This window comes from Lepidochelys olivacea, assembly GCF_965140295.1.
Source record: "Lepidochelys olivacea isolate rLepOli2 genome assembly, chromosome: 15".
NCBI lineage: Eukaryota > Metazoa > Chordata > Testudines > Cheloniidae > Lepidochelys > Lepidochelys olivacea.
This window is the reverse complement of record NC_140425.1, coordinates 22,114,649-22,136,829: the sequence shown is the minus strand read 5'-3', so window position 1 is coordinate 22,136,829 and position 22,181 is coordinate 22,114,649. Positions and strand designations below refer to the sequence as shown.

At 36.5% G+C, this 22,181-nt stretch overlaps 1 protein-coding gene across 7 annotated transcripts in view; it reads left to right on the top strand.

The window, feature by feature from the left end:
- The window catches only part of SFSWAP (splicing factor SWAP), a 94,428-nt gene that overhangs the window by 11,744 nt on the left and 60,503 nt on the right, over positions 1-22,181 (top strand). For all 7 annotated transcript variants that reach the window (XM_084649366.1, XM_084649367.1, XM_084649364.1 and 4 more), the window contains exons 4-10: positions 1,860-1,945; positions 5,064-5,289; positions 6,995-7,110; positions 8,762-8,897; positions 16,344-16,581; positions 17,309-17,440; positions 17,815-17,908. In XM_084649366.1, the coding sequence (XP_084505492.1) occupies positions 1,860-1,945; positions 5,064-5,289; positions 6,995-7,110; positions 8,762-8,897; positions 16,344-16,581; positions 17,309-17,440; positions 17,815-17,908 (1,028 nt within the window). The remainder of the gene's footprint in view (positions 1-1,859; positions 1,946-5,063; positions 5,290-6,994; positions 7,111-8,761; positions 8,898-16,343; positions 16,582-17,308; positions 17,441-17,814; positions 17,909-22,181) is intronic.

Below are 22,181 nucleotides of genomic sequence, written 5' to 3'. Positions count from 1 at the left end.
TCTTATTTTCACAGAAGTTTTATACTTTCCTATTCTGGCTTTTCCCCCGCCCCTACTTTCTTTGTTATTTCCACCATAAAGTAATCTATTTTTATTGGGATTAAAGTTTATATCAGAGGGTTATTTTATTCAGAATGAAATACCTCAACAGTTTACTTTCTGGATTTTTTTGATGTACATCTAGTACAGTAAATGACGGATTCCCGTGTGCTGCAGGATAATCTGGAGGAGCAACACTTGCTTCAGTTCTAAAGGTTACTAAATAGAATAGCATTGTAATGTTGCAGTCATGCTCTTCTTTGTACTTTTATTTCTTAAAGGAAGTTAATTTTCAAAAATGGTATTATACATAAAATAATCAAATGGACAAAACATTTATTAAATATACAGTAAAAATAAATATTTCCTGTATTGTTGCTTCCTTTTTTATATTTGTGCAAAATAGTTTGTATAATGTAAATCTATTAAATATCTACAGTTTTATTCCAAAACTCGATATGAAATGAAAGGAGCGGAGGGGAAAGAGACCTTTACAATTCTCATCCCTCTCTGAATTGTAAGAGATTAAATACCTTTTCTTGAATCTTCCACTTAAAGTATGTTCCGCTAGAGGGAAACGTTACGAGTGTGGCCTACAACTGTTTGAAATCAGATCTGCATGTCTCCATGCATCTTTCTCTAATGTCTGAAACTGTGTAGCATTAACATACCCTAGCAGAGGAGAACTGTTGCTTTTTTATATATATCTGCTTTGTTTATCTCTTCATATTAGCAGTATTGCACATCATTTTTCATAGGTCACTGAAGCTAAACACCAATAATAAAATATTGAACCTCACTGTGCTGGTTGAACTGCTTGGAAGTACAAAAATAGAATGCTGTGTATGTTGTCCATTTTCTCATTCAGTCTTTCTCACTGTTTGCATTCTCTAGTTTGTCAAGGTGAGAGTGGATTCAGTCATGTGTTGAAGCTATTTAAGTCTAAACTAGTAAAGTGGAGCCTACTAAAATAACTACTAGTTAAAATACAAATTTTCTGTGCAAACAGTAACTACATTTTAATAAAATAAATATTTAGTAGAGGGCAAACGTTTTTAGTCACATATACTTATATTGTTCCACATAATGGAAAGCAATAGAAACTCGCCTTTGTGTGTAATACAAACAAACAAAAAACGAACACTTTTTTTCGCATTCATGCTTGTACTGATCCTGCAATGCATTGCATATGGGTGGACATCTGTGCCCACACTGAGCCTTACTGAAGTTAATGAGACTACTCATGTGAGTAATTTGCACATATGAATAAATGTTAGTGGCATTGGGAACGTAGGAGCTCTACAACTTGCCTAGTTGCAGAAAGGAACATCTCTATCCACTGCATTGAAAAATTGCCCCTTAATTTTGGAAGAGAAAAGCTTATTTAAAAAAATAGACATGACATAAAATAGTTCAAGATATAATGGAAGTTGTCTGCAATATCAGACTTGTTTGTTCACTACTGGGTCAGGGGTTGATGATTTGTCAGATATTGGACCTTTAATAAGCCATTGGTACAATATCCTACAAATCAAGCACTGGTCCAGTGCTGAATATAAGCAAGTTCCATATTGCAGAGAAAAGCAAGATAGTAATTAGTATAACTTGATTCTTAAGGTCCAGTGCCTTTAGAAACCCTTCATGGTGAGTAGTGCAAATACTTTCAGTACTTGTCCTGGCCCAGCAGTTAAGGAATACTGATAGGATCTGTGGTTCAAGGAATCAGAATTCTCTATTTAAAATATTAATACATATTTTGTATGTCTCATTTTTTTTGACTAGTTCTGTACTGTAGCATTTCACTTTGTCATTTACTGTAGAAGCAGCTCAGGCAGAAAATGTTGAAGAAAATGAAGAACCTTTCATTGCTCCCTTGGGATTGAGCGTACCTCCTGATGTAGAACTGGTATGTGTGTATATTTAATATTGCCTTTATTGTTATAAACTTTCATAGCCAGTCATAAGGTTTTAACTGCATTTTTCCATTGTCTACCCAGCTATTTTAAAATTAGTGGGTTAATTTCAACTGACAAAGGTGGTAAAGAATTAGAACTGTCATATTTTACTTGGTCCATTGAAAAGGGTATAATTTTTAGTGTAATGTGCTTTTAGCATCACTTACAGTATTGGTTAAAGTACTCTGGAAGAAAACGTAATTTTTTTTGTAGTGTTTATTTTTAAAATTCCAAAACGCATCAGCCAACAAACTAGGTTATGTGCCGATAAAATGGCAAACTTTTGCAAATTCTTTGAAATAAAAGCATAAAGAACCACATTAATATAATTATCTGTCTTTTCATTTGGAACAAAGACAAAACCTTGAGCAAAAATGTATTAAAGTTCAACTTTTTACAAAAAAGAGTGCAACCCCTATTTTTAATTTTTTTCCCCTAAGTAAGCAAACAGCAACTATAGCCATGTTAGAGAGGACTTTTATGAAAGAGTGATGAAAAATTAATAAAGTCTAAGAAATATATCCCCTTATTTTGGGAATATCAGAACCACAGAAGTTTTCTTTTCATTCCATGCTGTCACCACAATCCATGCAATGTAATTTTTGAACTTGATACAATTTACCTATTTTCTATAAAAACGTAGGCTCAATCAACTCTTCCTTCTTCACGGAAGTTTGATTTCACTGAAGTGAGGTACCATTTGTGAATGTTTGGAATTCAGTATGTTTCACGTTTTGTATAAAGACAGGTTTCAGAGTAACAGCCGTGTTAGTCTGTATTCGCAAAAAGAAAAGGAGTACTTGTGGCACCTTAGAGGCTAATTGGTTAGTCTCTAAGGTGCCACAAGTACTCCCTTTCGTTTTATATAAAGACACAGGGATTCTTTATATCATAAAAATGTATTATAGAATGTTTTGAAAATGTTTCTGTGGACTTGCCTCATCTCAGAGGCAACAGATTACTTAGCAATTTGCTGATGAGCTCTTAATTGGCAAAAATTACGAGAACTCTGAGTAAACACTGTATTCTTAGTGCAGTAAATACTGGAACACACAGTATACCATAGCTTTGTCTTCATTAGGTATTCATTGAAGGATTTCATCCTGTTTAATGTTGGTATCATGTGGTACATATCAGAGCTATTCATTTAACAGATCTTATATCCTTGTTTTACAATTTTGAATTTTTTGTTTTATTGATTTCTTGTTTTTTCCAAAGGCTTCTGTGAAATGTTTGTGTAACGAAACTATCGTAGACGTATAAGAGTGCGCCATAAATATACTCCTTCAATGCAGTTATCTTTGCAGTAGGGTTTCTTTGTTATAAATGTTGGAGGTTGAGTTGCTGTCAATGGTAGAACCCTATTCAATTGTATTTTCCCATTGGTACATTAAGAATAAATCCAGATGAACCATTCTGATCACAGTGGAATCTCTTTATTCTGGGCTCTCCATTTCTCTCCCCTCTCATTATCTTTTTTTCCTCATCTGGTAGACTGCAGTTGTGATACTGCTCTTTGCATTTATGAGGGCATACAGATGGCTGATGGTGTGCCTCCAAGGACCTTCTAGAAGTTGCTAGGGTCCTCTGTTAAGTTTGTGACATGCGCCAAGTGTCATCAGTCCATTTATCAAAAAATCCAAAGTTACTATCCAAAATGCAAGTTTTCTATTTTTGACAGTTATTGTCAATCCCAAACCCCATTTTTAAAAATACATTTTATTTTATAGGCCAGTAGTACTAATAATCTAGTTATAAGTTTCCCTGTCAGCATAGGAGTAATTGATCGGCATATATTTTTCAGGAGCTTGTTATGAAAGGGATACCATTAATTTTAAATCTAGTGTATTTGAAGAAAGTTAAAAATAGTTTCATATACATCCTCTGCCTTTTGAGTTCTCCTGCTGATATTTATGGTTTCAGTAATATTTTCCTGTTCTGTTTCTCTCCCCTGTTGCTGCTCAAAAGGGCCACCAGAGACCAACTGATTAAATGATTACATTGTGAAATTGGCTGTGCACAAAGTCTGTCAGATACACAAGTAAAGAAACTGATACTATAGAGAGAACTTCTTCGCTAACTTTTAATTATAATAACCTCAGGTGTTACTTGGAACAGTTGGGGAGGGGAAAAATTAGACAAAAGTGTGATTATTTTTCAAGTTAATATTTTAATAGAGACTTCAGTAGAAATAAACTTGCCAAAATAAAGGTCCTTTGTGTTTACATCACCTTCAAACAAAAATATTTTTCCACATTTAAACAAATGGCACCAATCTTAATATGGTTTGCCTTAGCTGTTTTGAAATGGAATCTTGCTATGCTCTACTCAGACTTCTGTATCTGTCAGTGCAAAAAATGTAAAAACATAGAATGAACCATTGTGGCATCTAGTTCTTCTTGGGTATCAATTATTTTAATTGTAGAAATTCATCATGTGCAGTTAAGAAAAAATAGACTGAGCTGAGTAGCGAATTAAATAAAGACAGTGAGCAGTATTGTTTATGAAGCATTTCAATTCTTAAATTATGTTCTTGTTCTCCAGATGGTTTGGTTTTATTTGGAAGGGTGGTTGGCAGCTTTCATTAGTCCCCAGTAGTGGGTGAAAATGGTGTAGTGCTGTTTAGCTTTTTTGCTTGAAAAAAGCATTCAAACTTTGATATGGTTGATTGTGGCAGCACAGAGGAATTGCCATTCAGAGGACACTGCTAAGATATTTTTGTGAATACAGACTAACACGGCTGCTACTCTGAAACCTGCTAAGATACAGTTTCCTGGAGGAAGTCTTGCTACTTACTATCAATCTCTCTACCAGTCTAGGACACTATTTGCATACTTTGAGAGTGATGTTAATTTCCCCTAGCAGAAATAATGGTAACTGTATTGAGAGAGACTAGTGGGAGAAGTTTACAGGAAGGAAATATGGTGAATCTTCAGGGTTTCTTCAGATATGGAAGCTTGGAGGCTCTTCCTTTGTTTAACGCTAGCCAGGTGTCTCGCTAATTTACTTAATTGTTCATGGATTGATTGGTAAAATGTGTTCATAAGTATTTTTATTTTGTTCCCATAGCCACCAACTGCAAAAATGCATGCAATTATAGAGCGTACTGCAAATTTTGTGTGCAAGCAGGGAGTTCAGTTTGAGATTATGCTGAAAGCCAAGCAAGCCCGCAATTCTCAGTTTGACTTCTTGCGATTCGATCACTACCTCAACCCCTATTACAAACTCATTCAGAAGGCTATGAAGGAGGGACGATATGCTGCTCCTTCCGAAAACAAAATGGAAGAAAAAAAGAGTAAGTTATTGTTTGATATAAAATGCGTGTCTTGATCATGTGTGGTTTTATAAATGTTCTCTGGTTTATTTTGCAAAACTGAGGCAATTATCTGAACTGGAATAAGGCAGGGCCACATGGAAGTTACTGCATTCTGTCTCTGTAAATTACTCCCAGCAGGTTCATTTGGGTAAGGTGGTGATCACTTCCTGTCCTAAACCGTTGTGCATTGCTGCTATGTACTTTAACAGTGGCTGCTTATTACCCCAGAAGTGGCTGAACATCATGGGTACATGAAGTGATCACTGTGTATAGCCTGCTTTTGGATGGAAGTTGCCACATATTTTAAAAGTGCTATTGTTTGGCTTTCTTTCTGCACCCTTCTGGTAGCATTTGCTTTTTGTAGAATTAATTGCATGATACTGTGTTTTATAAATATTTTACAAATGTAAAAGAAGTGATGTCTTCATTGAAATTATTTACCGATTTTTGTTTCCCAGAAGGGGAATACATTGGGTAGAGGGAGAGCAGGGCAATCACTGAGAAAGCATTCAGCTAATTAGTACACAGGAACTAATGGCTTACTTAATGTTGACAACTTCAATTTATATGTAGCACCTGTATGTGTGAGCTGCAATATTTGCAAGTAAAATTTTAAATATGTAACTAGTACTGTCAAAATAAAATAAAGTAATTTAAAAATCTGCCGGACACACACACCGCCTTGCTCTAATATGGAATGCACACTCTACAAAGAAGAAAAGAAATAAACAACCATATTTCATTTTTTTGGAGAGTTGGCATGTTAGTATGATAATACTCTGTCATCCTATAATTGAGATTGATAAGGTGCCTCAGAACAAAGGAAGTATATTTTTACAGCAAAAGAATTCCAAAAAAAATCTCTAAAGGGAGAATATTTTATATTATTCAGATCTAAGAGCAGCTGTGGTCTTGGAGCACCTATAATAAATTCTATTTGCTTACAAATTCTATTAGTCCATTGGAAAATTACCCCATGCAACTAAATATTAGTCTTAATTTGATGGCTAACCATGCTTGTTTGTCTCTCTTATTTTTACTAGTCTGTCTGTAAAACAGTAAAGGGTTTTAAGGCTTCAGTTTGTCCGATTGATTAATAATTTGATAGCTAGTAATGCTGCTGTGACTCTTCTGTTTTAACCCTTTTTTCAGGGTTTTTAATTATCTGTAGCCAGGGGCTTGGCCTACACTGCTGAAACAACTTAAAACATTGTAAAGCCTTCAACCATGTATACAAGTGAGAGTGGAAATTTACTTTACACATAAATTTCATTCAAACTTGAACTGCTATAAATTATGCTTGGTTCAAATATGTATGTATGTATCTGACGTTATGTAAATAATGCCAACTTTTAAATGGTCACAAGAGAACATTTTAATTTTATTGTGTAATAGTTTAGTTTGTCAGGATTCATTAGGCTTTTCAGTTTTGTTCTGTAGCTGTTGTTGGAAAATAAAAGGAGATATAAAATACCAGATTTAAAGAAGTCAAAGTTCATTCACACGTTAGAATTTATGTAGCTTATTCCTTGAATGACTGAGTTTCTTAAAGCCGTAGTTTCTAATGGTGTTCAAAATTAACTTTATTCCTGCTTCCTTTCTCCCTACCTGACACCTCTTAAAAGAGAAAGAGAGAGAGAAATCGAACTAACCCCCCCCCCCCCCAACATTTGCTTTTATGTAGATTCAAAAGTTAATTCTGATGAAGAGGATGATGATGAGGATGATGAAGATGGCAACTACCTGCATCCGAGTCTCTTTGCCTCAAAAAAGTGCAATAGGCTTGAAGAGCTTATGAAGGTAAGCCCTCTGGAGAATGGGCTCTCTTTTTTGCTCTCTTTGTAGTGTACCTATCACAGTGGGGTCCTGGTCCATGACTTGGGTTCCAAGGTGCTACTGTAGTACAAATAATGATAATAATAATAAAAGGTGTTTGACCATATTAAAACTACTGTTCTAGGTTGTAATGCTTCAAATTGCAACTTGTGATTTGTATATAGTACAATCTTTGTAATGCCGTACTTCCCTTGCTTTGTTGACACAACCAGAAAAAATAGAGCTTACATATTGGTAAAACCTTTGGAATATCTAACTTCAGTGCTTCAGTTTCCCTGCCTTATGCTTTCTTAATTTCCTGGGCACCCTTGCTAATTGCCAAGATTGGTAGTTTGAATAGTTCTGTTCCCTCACAACCAGCCTTCTCCTCTGTTACTTTATAGCGAAGTAGTTGTGTTGAAATTGTGACATACTTTTAATGACCAAAATCTTATGTCCTAAGCACAAGGTCTAGAAGCTTAAGAAGCTGGGTTGTGAAGGAGAAACTTCTCAATCGCAGATCTGCTACAGTATCACAGTTGATTTAGAAAATTATTGGAGGGAAAAATTTGCTTTTTATTTTCAAGTCAGGTTTTCCCTATTAGGAAAATAGTTTAACATTTATTTCCTGATCACTTGAATAAAAAATCCTACGTGAACCCTGACATGTAAATCATATTATTTTTAGCACTCTGCTTTTATCTTTGAGGTGTTCTGGCTTTGAATACTCCTTTTTGTGTTGCATAACAATAAAGGATTGTTTCCATATTAACTATTTATCAGCGGTAAACAGTTCTTTAAGAGATCCTGTCCCTTCATACATTGTCTCAACTTCATGTTTTCTTTTTACAATTTAATAGAATCCTAGTATCTAATGATGGTTTAATTGAATAACATTTCGACAATTAAATGTTATCCATTTGTCTTATTTTTACAAGATTGTTAAGCATTTTTGTTTCCTGAATTTATTCGAGATACCTTGCTGATGGTAATGACATAAACAGCTAAAAGAACATAATGAAGACTAATCTTTCATTTATATTTTGAGGATGTTCAAGGGGAATGGCAAAAATGCTAACTGGTCAATGATAAAAAGCCCTGGCTGGGATGATTTAGTTGGTCTTGGTCCTGCTTTGACCAGGGGATTGGACTAGATGACCTCCTGAGATCTCTTCCAACCCTAATATTCTATAATAAGATACCTCATATTTTCACAAGACCCACCATTGATATTTAATGATAGCTTTGATGGAATGTTACTCGTAGGGCACTACAGAATTCCTCATCTTACAGATCTATTTAAAAATATACAGATATGCTGTTTTATCATTCTTACTGCTCACTTCAGGTATGCTTTTGTGATAAATATAAGACTTTTCAGCGGGTTGGTAGCCAGGGTGACGTGAGAGGTATAAAGGATAGACTTTTAATGTGTAAGAGATCCATTCAGATTTCTGTTCCAAACGGTGTGTCAATTTGTTGGTATTTCTCTAAAGCACAGTGATGAGACATTCTGAATCCAGTGGGGGAAAGGGGTAGTTAAATTGCTGTTACTCTTCCTCAAATTCAGAAATTCTAAATGCTTACTTAAAATTGTTGCTCAAGTGTTAAATTGATGTCATCACAATTTCTGCAGCCTTTAAAAGTGGTGGATCCTGATCATCCACTTGCAGCACTTGTCCGCAAAGCTCAGTCTGACAATAACTCATCTACCCCACAATCGGCAGATGGTGCAGCCATACAGACGTCACAAGTGGACTATCCTGCAGATTGTAAGTACATTGTGATACTAAGATTATTGTAAATATGAGAACTGTCCTCTTTATAGATGAAAGTAATGAGAGGTGATAGTATTGGTCTCTCAGTAGACCATTTTTCCAAGATGGATAGTCCTTGTATCTAAGGACTGGTAACTATCCAGTGTAAGTTTTACACCAATTACATTATTTTTCTGGTATCTTAATTAAGCCTTGAAGAGATTAAGTTTGTTTTTATTTTGAGAGAAAATGGAATTTCTTTTATACGATATGTAACGATGCTGGTTCTGGTGGGACCCAACTGGGAGTGCCAGTTCAGGACAAATTGCTTAAAGCTGAGCAGTTACAGCACAAGGCTGGGGTTCCTATGCACACCAAGGTAAACCAAACTAGCCAAACAGAGAAGACTTCATTTTCCCACCACTAGCTAACCATAAGTCACTCAAGCAATTCCCTTTGACGCTCCAGTTTCCCAGTATCATCACCAGTGCCACTTGTTATGGGGACAAATGGTTATGAAAACCAATACCCCAGGAAAAGAAAAACGGTTCTCTCGATCCCAAAGGACCAAGCCCCAGATCCAGGTCAATATACAAATTCGATATTACCCACAAATCATGCTGTTGCCAACCCTTTAGAATCTAAAATCTAAAGGTTTATTCATAAAAGGAAAAAGATATAGATGAGAGCTAGAATTGGTTAAATGGAATCAATTACATACAGTAATGGCAAAGTTCTTGGTTCAGGCTTGTAGCAGTGATAGAATAAACTGCAGGTTCAAATCAAGTCTCTGGAGTAGCAAAGTCCCTCCAGAGGTAAGAAGCAGGATTGAAGACCAGATGGAGGAGCTGCAGCAGCTTTTTATAGTTCTTGCCATGTGGTCTCTGCTTTCTTAGTCCCAAAGACAAGCTGTCCATCACGTGGCATGGAAAAACCTCAGAGTTCTAGCCATAGGCATGTCCCTGCATAGTTGAGTCACAAGGTGCATCTGCCTTCTTTCAATGGGTCAGTTGTATAGCTGATGGTCCTTAATGGCCATCAAGCAGGCTAGGCAGAGCTGACACCAACTTGTTCGGGGTGTCACCCAGAAGCATAGCATAAGTTTGAAATACAGACAGTATAGAGCCAATATTCATAATTTCAACTACAAAAATGATACACATATACAGATAGCATAATCATAACCAGCAAACCATAACCTTGTCTTAGACACCTTATTTGACCCCCTTTATACAAGATTTGGTGCCACTACAGGACTTTGGTTGCAACAATGATCTATACGGTCCCAGTTTATGTCATCAGCTGAGAACCAGAGAATCGGCACTGTGTAAAGTTTTAACCTATCCAGTCTGCAGCTCATTTGCCACCGTAAAAACAACCCTTGCTCGTCTCCTGTAGAAACATTCTAGTTTGGAAAGGACAAATACGATCATTCACGGCCTTCCTTATGGAAGTCACATTTTATCAGAATAGTGCAGATATTTGTGAATGTGACACAGCTTGTTAACTATCTTCAGCTACTATGATTTATTTATAAACCTTTGGTGTACTATCAGCCATTAGGATCTGCCAAGTTTGCAAGGTGGGAAACTTTTTTGAAAGGTTGTTCAATGTATTAGAGTGAAACTGCAAAATAGTCTACCTTTGAGCATGCAGCATGTGTAATTATCTTACACATAAACACTGTTTGTTATTGTGTACCATGTTGTTTGTGCTATGCTTTTGAACTGTTATGAAGAGGATTGAGTATTGATTTTGCTGAAGGAATCCCAGTGTCAAACACTGCATAAGGTTCTTTGTTTTCATTTTGGTTATGGGTTTGGGGGTTTGCTTGGGGTTTCTTGGTTCTCCCCACCCCCAACCTCCAAAAATATGGCTTTGGAGAAGAATTAGTTAATAATTTGCTTTCACTCTGAGCTTCTTTTAGGGTAGCTCCACAAGAAATACTTACTGTAAATGCAGTCGGGCAGCATTTTATTGCCAATAAGCCTCATTAAATACTCAGCTCATTGTCCTTGGTTTCCCTCTTTGATTTATTGTATACATTTAAAGAAAGCAGCTCTAACCATGGGTTGTATATGAGAATTGACTCCATCTTCCAGTCTACTTTTCAATAGACTAAATGCACAAAGTTGCTGTCTAGATGGCTTCAAGCTTTTATCAAAGTAAAGCACTTACCCGGGTTAAATAATTTCTGAAGTGTTTTTTAGTGATCATAATGTCTCTTAGGCTTTCTTGGTAGTAAAAATTATCTGGTAAATTGTTCAAAAAGGGCATAAAGCTTACATTTGAATAGTAGTATAAGGCTTTTTTATTGCAGCTATTGATACAAATAATTTTATTATTTGTATTTATAAATCTCCATGCAATTTGGAAGAAATAAAACTACCAATTAAAAAAAGAAAATAGCAAGGTCTTAATAGTAATTTTGGATGATTGCACTTCATTAACTTTTTCTTACAAAATGGCTTTTTCCTCTATCTCAAAATAGCACAGAAATAAAGATCCAACAAAAGGTGATTCTCTCCTAGGAGAGACTTTAAAAGTGAGGTCAAGTTAGAATGCAGAGCAGTAGGAGGAGATAAAACAGAATGGTATAAACTGTATAACTGAAGAGGAAGCATTATGCATTTCTGTGATAAATAGAAGACTACGAAGGGATATGGTGAAACTAAAGCATCAAAATTAAAATATGTAAAACAGAATAATAGTTTGACGCAATATAAAATTAACTTGTGGAACTTGCTGTTGCAAGATATTGTTGAAGTGGATAGTTTTAATCTGAAAACAAGATTACATATAAGAATAGGCATAGCATAAATTGTTGTACTACCTAGAATTAAATTACAAAGGGCTCTTAATCTTCATATTCTGACCATAAAATGATCTCTTGGGTGTCTCTTCATGGCATGGTATTGTTTAGTTATGTGTGTTAGTTATTTCTTAACTGTCATTAACCACTGTTTTTGGCAGTATCCTAGTAGTACATTCTGGTGATGTCCTGTTAACTCAGGTTATTTGGGTTACTGTAACATCATACTGATGTTAAAGCCTGTTAAGACATGACTGTTTTCTTGATTAAGATTTTATAACTAAAGCCGTAGTGGTGCATTTTTTTTCAAGGGGTTTATAGTGAACTCTTGGTGGTTATTCTTTCAGACCCTGATCTTGGAGTTGACAACTTTCAACAGCCCTGCGCTCATGCAAAGCATTCATTTAAGTCAGTTAAGGATTGACGTTTAAGTGTTTTGCTTTAAAATGTTTCAAGTGTTTTGTAACCACTTGGCACAAACAGTGTACTTCTATCTTATTGCTTAAAGTTCACGAGTTGTATTTTGTCTAGATTTTTGTCTGCTTTTGGAAGCTGAAAAACCTTCAGCTTGTTGATGCCATCACTTAGTAAAGAACCTTTTGCATAAATGTCTTAGCAAGCTGAGCCAGTCCTACACAAACGGCGTTTAAACAGTGAATCTGTAGGCTGTTAATGAATTTATATATAATTTTTTGGGGCATTAGCTACTAATTAGTTACATTCTGAGACCTTGCCGCATGTGATAGTTGGAAAAATTCAGATTCCCACAAAACCTATATAAAAATCATCCACAGTTCTTGTACAGTATTCATTGGCACAGTCATTGGACCAAATTAAGCTCTGGCATAAGAGGATACAGGTTTCACTGAAGTGAAAGGGAGATGTGCCCCTTCATGTATAGAGGATCCATTGTAGAGTTGTGCTAATCTTCATTTAAAATGTTTGCTTTGTAATAAGTAGAGAGGTATAAAATATTTAGGTAGGGCAAAGTAAAGGCTAGAAATTTGAGGGAAATTTGTCTGCTTCCACAACTCAGTGGTAAGAAATTGAACACCTGTCTTTCTCCTTTATGATGCATAAAAAAAGCCCTTGCAAATTTTTCTTATCGGGGAAGTGAGGGGGAGGGAATATTGAGGTTTTTTTTAACATTAGAAATTCAGATGGTGTCCAGCTTGAGTATTCTTTGTGGTTATTTATGTGATAATTCAAGATAATCTATGGATGTCTTCTGCAATCCATTTCATAAATCTGAATATATCATGGATGACATGATTGTTTCATGCTATCTACACAGTAACATCATGGTAATTTTAGGATGGGTTGTATCTGTGACTAGTGTTTGATGTTTCTAGAGAGGACTGAATCAGCATCCAAAACACTTGAATCCAAATCTGGACATTCGTTTTGATGGCAGCAGTCAGGCTCAAGTCTTTAATACAAGCGTAGCTAGGTGTTTGGTAAATTCATTGCCTTGAGCCAATTCCTTGTGGCCTAGATTCTCATGAGTGGGTAGTGATTTGAGGAGACTGAAAAAATTTCTATGATTGGTTTTTGGTACTTCCAGGATCCAGCTGTCATAATTGCTACTTAACAAAATCAGAACATAGCAGTGGCTTTTGTGTAAATGTAGAGGGGGGAAAAAGGAACATTTTTGTGTTTATATTTTTTTCCATCTAAATGACATCTTTATTATGGTGGAGAATATATTATACATGCTTGTGCTTAAGTTATATGTTAAAAAGGGGGCGATAGGACTAATTGGGGGATTTTATTACAGTTATGTCCTTTCTTGTATGAGCATTGAATCTGTTTGGCTATATCTGTACAGACGGGTTTTATCTTGTGTATCGGTAATTTAGCTTAGTAAATTGCAGTGCGGTGCAATGAGTTTTTTTTCAAGACATATTCATGAATTTGATAAATTTTAGAATCGCATCCCTCAGAAGCAAAGCAGTAGCAGCGATAAATTTTCCTGTAGATTGTTGGTGTCTCAGAATCTTCTAAACACGGTGGCCAGGTAGTCACCCTTTTGCTCATCTATAGAAGTGAAGTTCTTCGGTGGCGATTTAGTGCTAATAAATTCAGTGCATTTAAGATGCTGAAAGTGAATCTTTTTCCTCATGCTGTTTTTTACTGTAAGGGAATATCTGGAGATGTGATAGGCTTTCTGCTAAATCAGCCATTCTCTTAAGCATGGTTGGGAGAAGTCAGATAATTAGACAATCAAGAAATGCACCAATCTTTCCAAATACAGAGTATTGGATGCTAAAGGTTGGTCATAATTTTCAAATCTGTATCAAGTTCTAAAAATTTATGCACAATCCTATTTGTATTTTGAAAAGTTCTTACTGAAGTTGCATTTGAAATTGTTGCATGGATTTTTTTTTCTGTTCCAGTCTTGTTTAAATTATACAAACACTGCTGCATAATAATTGATAGAATGCATGTTTAAAGTCAGATAAAGATTAAACTAAAATTTTGAACTTTGGGAATGTGAAATCATTGCACTGAATTTCCTTGGTTTCTAAATCTGTTGAGCAATGTAACCAGCCTTTGATAAATCACTAGCTAAAAGGTGTATTGTTCTTACTATGTTGCGCATATCATAAGTAAAGTTTGGGGTAAACGATAGGGGAAGGATTGTAGAATTCCAAAAACTAGACATTGCAATTTTCTGTGCTAAAATCAAGAACCTCACGGAATGACAGGAACCTCTGAATTAAAACCCTGTTGAGCTAGATGGAGGTAGTTCATTTTCTCCTGCATTTTTGGAATACCACTTTATAGAAGAACCAGGGCAGTTCTCCTTCACAGGCAAGGGGCAGTGTTTGAGGAGCCTGATACGCTCTGTGCATGGAAGTGAAATCAACTGTGTGGGGGTTTCCTGTTGTCAAAAATGGGAATTGCGGGAGGCCTGCTGAATTGAAGGTTCCTCATTCTGATCCCATGTGCATTTACCTGTAGGCATCTCACTCAACTTCAAGCCCTGGTTCTCTCTTCTGTTACTTAGAAGATAACCTCTTTGATCTGAGATACAAGTCTAGCTCATCTATTACCATTCCTATGCTGTTTCATTATGGAGCTTGCATCTTGAGTTGCCATGTTTACCCCTGCAGTTCTCTTTTGAGAATATTTGGCTTCCACTGGATGTCATTTCTTTCCCAATACCCGTTTGTTTATTCCTTGGTACAAGACAGAATGCAAGGGACAGGTGTAGTAATTCCACTGTTAGATTTTAAATATGGGTGAAATACAGGGCTCATGAAAGTGAAGGATTTAAAGACCTGGCTTTACAAGTATGGGCCATTCAGGCTTTCTACACAGGTCTATCAATGCATGTCAAGCTTAGTGTACAGTGTCACTGCTTTTTGAGTCCTGAGCCTTTCGAGACCTGCCCTTCACCCAAGCCGTCATGCAGTTTGCTATGGATAGAGACTTGAGATAAGCTTAAACCCTCTCTCCAGGTGTAAACATCTCTGAACTTTTTGGAGTTTGTCCTCTCTGCTGTAGAGAAAAATCCACTGGCAATCGGATGAGACCAACTTATTTTCACAACTGAAAATTATGCTGCTCATAACTGAACACCAGTGGCATGTTCAGCTGGTGTTTCATAAATGAGGGATTCATACATCTATAATTAATAGAATAACACATTAACAGCTGTGAATTTTGTATTTTTTGTCTCTTGAGGGTAAAATCTTAATTTTGTTGAGCTAGTAGCGCCTATGAATTATGCAGGCTTTTGCAGCCCATGACAGTGAGGCTCTCAGCTACTGCTGAAGTGTTCTAAATAGACATGCCTCTGTAAGGCATGTTCCAGCTACAACCAAAAACCCTTGCAAACTTTAATGTTTCAGGTTTTGTGCATGAATGTATAGTTTTAAAGCTAATTAATTGGGCTAATTGTTTCTTCTTCTACATGACTGGATACAGATTAAATTGTAACTTTAAGTCCGAAAGTTTGTACTGCAACTATATCTTTAATATTAAAAAGGGGGAAATTGCTTAACCAGGCAACCTGGATTTTTGGCAATTTATGTAAACTGACATTTTACTTGTCCTGGGTAACCTGGAAAGATTCATTAATCTTTTTTCTAAAAGTATTTAGAATTAAGTAAACCTTTGCTAGAACTTTTCTGTATTTAAAATTAATTTTACTCTCATAGTACCTCTCAGATTAATGTTCTAATTATCTTTCCTCAAATTAAAGAAGCTGATTTTGAGTATAAAATACAAATTATTTTTCCTAATATTTACAGTGTACACATGGTTTTAATTTAGCTAATACCTTAAGTATTAACTTCCATGAAGAAAAATTACATGTTAGCATTCTTTTCATGTGCCTTTAGTGGTTCACTTCACTGCTCATGCCTATTTGGTTTCTATTTGGCCTTGGATGTGCTCCGATACCACCTTCAATATGTCTGCCTCATTTAACCTAGCTGTGTTGATGTGAACCATATCTATTTTCTGGTGTAAGAAAAGGAATAAAACATTACTTGATTTGAAATGTGAATCAGTGACATTCTAGTTACGGTAGCAGTGCAGAAAATGTATTTTTTTTTACCATGTGTTTTTTCTTCAGACTTCCTGAACTGTTGATCTTAAAACAAATGTTTGAGGGTTTTTTTTTTTTAATTTATTTATAGCAACAGTGGCAGCCATGTATTACAGTTACTATATGCTACCCGATGGAACCTATTGCCTGGCACCTCCACCACCAGGAATAGATGTTGCCACCTATTACAGTGCACTGCCTGCAGGGATGACTGTGTCAAGCACCACAGGAGTAACATCAATGCCTCCACCTCCTGGTACTACGCCTCCACCTCCCCCAGATACAACTGATTCCAATAGTGGGTTGACATCTACTACACCTGCTGCAAGGTACCATACTTCCATGTTACATGTATATTTCCTATATTCGGCATAAAAAAATATTTTTTTTTAAGCAATGAAGGTTTAATTTTAGTTTCACCAATGTAATGGAATGCCTCTTATTGACAGTATGTAGGGGCGATGGTTAGTTTATAGTTTGGACTCAGATGTGGTCAGGGACACACTACAAATGCATTATAAATTCCTAGAAATATAATTATTACCACACATAAATTCCATTTAAAATATTAAATGTGTTCTTTTCCTGCATAAAATTGATCCATATCTGAGGCATGTTTAATTTAGCTGTGTGACATTAAAAGCATATGAAGTGAGATTGCTTGTGATTAGTTTAGACACTTGTAACAACTGTTTTTGTTTAAAGTAGCTTGGATTATGTGCACCACTACTGTATAAACCAATGTAAAATGTTTTGTAACACTTTTATTAATCACTGTATTTGTGATTGTTTCCAGAGTTTCCTCAGATAAACATGGTGCAGAATATCTCATTTTTATGAGACTTGGTGAACCAAAATGATCCATTGAATGTATGGTTTTTCGTAATTTATGGTTTATTGTAATTAATTTTTTGCTTGAAAGCAAATATTTAATCTGTAGAAGTACAGGGCAGCCCAAAGAGTGGACTTCTGTATAAAATTTTTGGTAAAACAATAATTAAATAGAAATGTGTTCATATCGCCTATATATAAATAATGGACTTCTGATGTTTGCAGCACTATTGCGCCAGTGGTTGCCATTATCCCCCCACCTCCAGATATCCAGCCTGTTATTGACAAGCTGGCTGAATATGTTGCTAGGAATGGAATTAAGTTTGAAACCAGTGTTCGTGCCAAGAATGATCTGAGGTGAGAAAGTCTTCTCTTAACTTTCATTTTATATTCTTTAAAAAAAAAAAAAAAAAATTAGCTTGACTGTTTGTTTTATTGGCAATGCATGCATTTCTGAATAAAAGTGTTTTAAGGAAGGTATTTGGTAATTTTTTATGTTAAAATTCAAGGGACTACTTAAAGTTAACGCTAAAACATTAATACTAAAACTCGCAATCCAGAAGCTGTGCTTCTGAATGTATATATCCCCTGGGAATTTAGGCATAAGCTATTATATTTCAGAATACCAAATATTGTTCCTGTGCCTGAGGTAGTGAGATGGTAAATGATTGTTGACATTTGTTGTGTTCATGTGTATATTTCACAAATTACTTTTCCTACTCTCTTAACAGGTTTGAGTTCCTGCAACCATGGCACCAATATAATCCCTACTATGAATTTAAGAAACAATTCTTCCTTCAAAAAGAGAACAGTGACAACTCTCAGGTATGTTTATGCTAGGACAGGTGGTGGGGAAGGTAGATCATTTTGTTCTCTTTTGTATTCTACATTCAGAGAGGAATATGTAAAACTGATTCCTGTAGAGAGCGTTTGTGCTGGGGAGGGACTTGGATGCCTTTTATTTCATGTAGCATAAATTCAGAAAGTGTCATCAGATTTGTACCTTTACTCTAGTATATCATAAACAAACAATGTTTGTGGTGACAATGTGAAAAGTTAAACATTCTGAGAACCTTTTGAGCTCCACATATGGGAGTCTAACAAGAACATAAGAACGGCCCCACTGGGTCAGACCAAGGGTCCATCTAGCCCAGTATCCTGTCTTCTGACAGTGGCCAGTGCCAGGAGCTCCGGTTACCAATCCACGAGACCACCTTCCCTCTTATCCTGTGACAGCTTACTTTGCGTAAGACCCTTTGTTGAGGGACCTTGTCAAAAGGCTTTCTGAAAATCTAAGTACACTATATTCACTGGATCCCTTTGGTCCACTTGCTTGTTGACCCCCCTCAAAGAATTCTAGTAGATTGGTGAGGCATGATTTCCCTTTGCTAAAACCATGTTGACTCTTCCTCAACAAATTATGTTCATCTATATGTCTGACAATATTGTTCTTTATTATAGTTTCAACCAGTTTGCCCAATACTGAAGTCAGGCTTACCAGCCTGTAATTGCCGGGATCACCTCTGGAGCCCTTTTTAAAAATCGGAGTCACACTAGCTATCCTCCAGTCATTTGGTACAGAAGCTAATTTAAATGATAGGTTACAGACTACAGTTAGCAGTTCTGCAATTTCACATTTGAGTTCCTTCAGAACTCTTGGGTGAATACCATCTGGTCCTGGTGACTTATTGTTGTTTAATTTATCAATTTGTTCCAAAATCTCCTCTGATGATACCTCAATCTGGGACAGTTCCTCAGATCTGTCACCTAAAAAGAATGGCTCAGGTTTGGGAATGTCCCTCACGTCCTCAGCTGTGAAGTCCGATGCAAAGAATTCATTTAGTTTCTCCGCAATGGCCTTATCGTCCTTGAGTGCTGCTTTAGCACCTCGATCGTCCAGTGGCCCCACTGGTTGTTTAGCAGGCTTCCTGCTTCTGATGTACTTCAAAAAAAAAAAAAAATTTGCTATTACTTTTTGAGTCTTTGGTTAACTGTTCCTCAAATTCTTTTTTGGCCTTCCTAATTGTATTTTTACACTTCATTTGCCAGTGTTTATGCTCCTTTCTATTTTCCTCACAAATTACGCAGCTGCTATGTGGAGATCCAAAACCCAGAGTGGCGCTCTGCTCCCATGAGGCTTAGGAGCATGGCAGTAGCAGTTACCACCTCCTGCATGTCTCAGCCTGCTGTCCTTAAGGCAGCTCTTTGTTTTTCTGATCCACTGCCTTTCAGAGAAACTTTAACTGAGAAGGTCAGTGTAATCCGGCAGCTGTCCTGACTGTTCTGAATTGAGAAGACGCACTTCTTTCTGCGTCCCACTGAATTTCTGCTTTTGGAGAAAACGCAGAACCCACATGATTGAAGATAGAGAAGCAAAGTGGCAGAAGGCAAGAAAATTACAGTTTTTGTGGATTTATGAAGCTTTTTGGCTAAGTAGCAAATTGCCACCATAACCAGGTTCAGTATTCTCACAGGCTGTGGATATAATAGGACAGAGCAGCATGTTGAAAGTGCTTCCAAAAAGGACTTTTAAATTGCTCTTACCGAACTACCCAGTGAAAAACAACTTTGCCTGTCAGGCTCTTAGTAAGCTGTCCGTAGAGCAATGGCAGCAGCAGGAGGACCCTTCTTAGAAGCAGTGATGACATCCATATAAATGAATTACAGATCAGTAATTAAACCCAAACCCTTTCTTTAGAGCATCTGGCCGAGCAGTTTGGTCTCATGGCTCTCAACAGATGCCTGGTTTTTCCTCTCATTAGCCATCTACAACTGCTATAGAATCTTTCAGAACTTTGTCTTCAGATATCTTCTAACCAGAAGCTTCTCTTAAAGTGACAGTAACTTTGTACATAACTCGGTGAAGCACATGTAAGGATTAAATATATGCATTTCTATTTTAAACTATTTTAGAGAGTTTACAGTGCAAATTCAAGGGTATGTGAGCTGTGGCTGTATTGCAGCTAAGGACTGTTCTTACTAACAGACTTTCCATTACACAGTGTAGGCTGCTCTTAAATTAGTAGACTTTGTTGGAATGAATGTGCTGCACAGTAGTTCTGGTTTAAACAATTAACTTTGGCATATAATTAGTTCATTAGTACATAAAACCATTCACAGTTTGAAGATCTGCCGCTAATGGTGAGTAATGGGCAGTGTTGCTCTTTACTAGCAATTTCCTCCCTTTCATGGATATAGATCAAATTCTTAATATAGTTCTAACTTAGTCCAGTTTAATTTATTAGCTAGCTCAGGGATTGGCAACCTTTGGCACGCAGCACGCCAGGGAAAGTAGCTGGCTGGCCGGGCCGGTTTGTTTACCTGCAGCATCCCACAGGTTCGGCCGATTGCGGCTCCCACTGGCCACGGTTCGCCATCCTAGGCCACTGGGGTCTGTGGGAAGGGCAGCCAGCACATCCCTCAGCCCACACCACTTCCCGCAGCCCCCATTGGCCTGGAGTAGTGAACCATAGTCAGTGGGAGCTGCAATCGGCTGAACCTGCGGACACGGCAGGTAAACAAACTGGCCTGGCCCGCTGGTGGCTTTTCCTGGTGGGTCGCATGCCAAAGGTTGCTGATCCCTGAGTTATTGTGTGCTAGTATTTATAAGGCATAATTTCTGTACTCCAGAAAATTTGTGAAATTGAAACAATTTTCTAGGAAATTGTATCAGTTGTTATACTTAGTAAGATTTTATTTTGTGTAGTATTTTCACTTCTACTGGATTTCAGTAATGAAGTGCTTTTGAAAACAATTTATTTGTAAATTATTCATAGACTATTAAAACTACAAGATTTCAATAGAAACTAATAATTTTTATGTAAGTTTCTTTTTTTTTAATATCCAGCTATTCTTCAGTGGGCTTACATTCTATATTAGTTGCCTAGATTAATAAGCATTAATTAAAAAAAATTTTGAGGAAATGATGTGTCAAAGAAAAATGATATTAAGGATTCCCATTTAAAGTTGAAGTATTGTAACTTTCAGACCTGGTGATGAGTATAGCGAAGAAGCCAACAGAACATGATTAAATAAGTTCCTTGAGATTGTGTGTAACTATGCGAACTTTTCCCTGTGTAGTTGTACAGATAATTCCCTTACTTTTCTAAAAGATGAAAGCTATTTGTGCTTTTAGTAATACGGATAACAGTGTTTTCTTTGCATAGTTTATTGATATAACCAAATATAAAGCCTTTGATACCTGCTTCTGCATCATTTTAAATCAGCTTTTACCATTGACTTCAGTAGGTACAGGATCAAGTCCTCAATGCTATTTTGTTATATTTTATCACTCTAAACTGTTAGATTAGTTCATGCTTGGCCAATGAATGGCTGCAGAGGGAGGGAGGGAGGGATGAAAACTTCTGATGACTGAGATATAAAATATGGAATGGGTCCCTCCTTAACATCTAAAATCTTTAAACAAGAAGTATATTCAGAATAATCTATTAGGGAAGGGTTATTGAAATAGTTTGGTTTTGCTTATGTAATTTTCAGATCCTTAAGTCTTTCAGCTCTTTTTTTTTTATGGAGAATACTCCAAATAGCCTTCATTTAATATATATTTCTTACCTTGGCATTTTCCCATACCCGAATAATTGAATCTTATGACTTATGCTTCTAATAGTATCATCCCTGTTGCGGATTTCAAAGCATCTAGGGAGTTTCGTTCTCACAGTTTAGTTCACAAATACCAATGGCAGCTCAAAATATCCATAGTAAGAAAGAGGATTCCTGTTTCTCTCTCCTTATTGAAGTCTGTAGCTGATTATTTCACATGCATCGTTAGCTTAAAGTGTTGCACACAGCCAAAACAATTGTGCTCTAATGTGGAAAGCTCTTAAATAATTAAGCCCCAATCTGTGTTTTTAATTTCCATTTATGAGTTACTTTTTACCCTGAGTTGGTTTCTTAATAACCCTGTGTTAACTTTCTGATTGAGGGGAAGGGCTGGGTGATCTTTGAGACTCAGACAGGAGGCTGTCAGACGGGAGGCCTGACAACAAGCAAAGTCCCAGCTTATGTGCTGTGACCCTACACAGATGTCTCCTCCCTGAATCAAGCAAGAAGCCACTCAGGTGGTATCCCTTATCTCCCC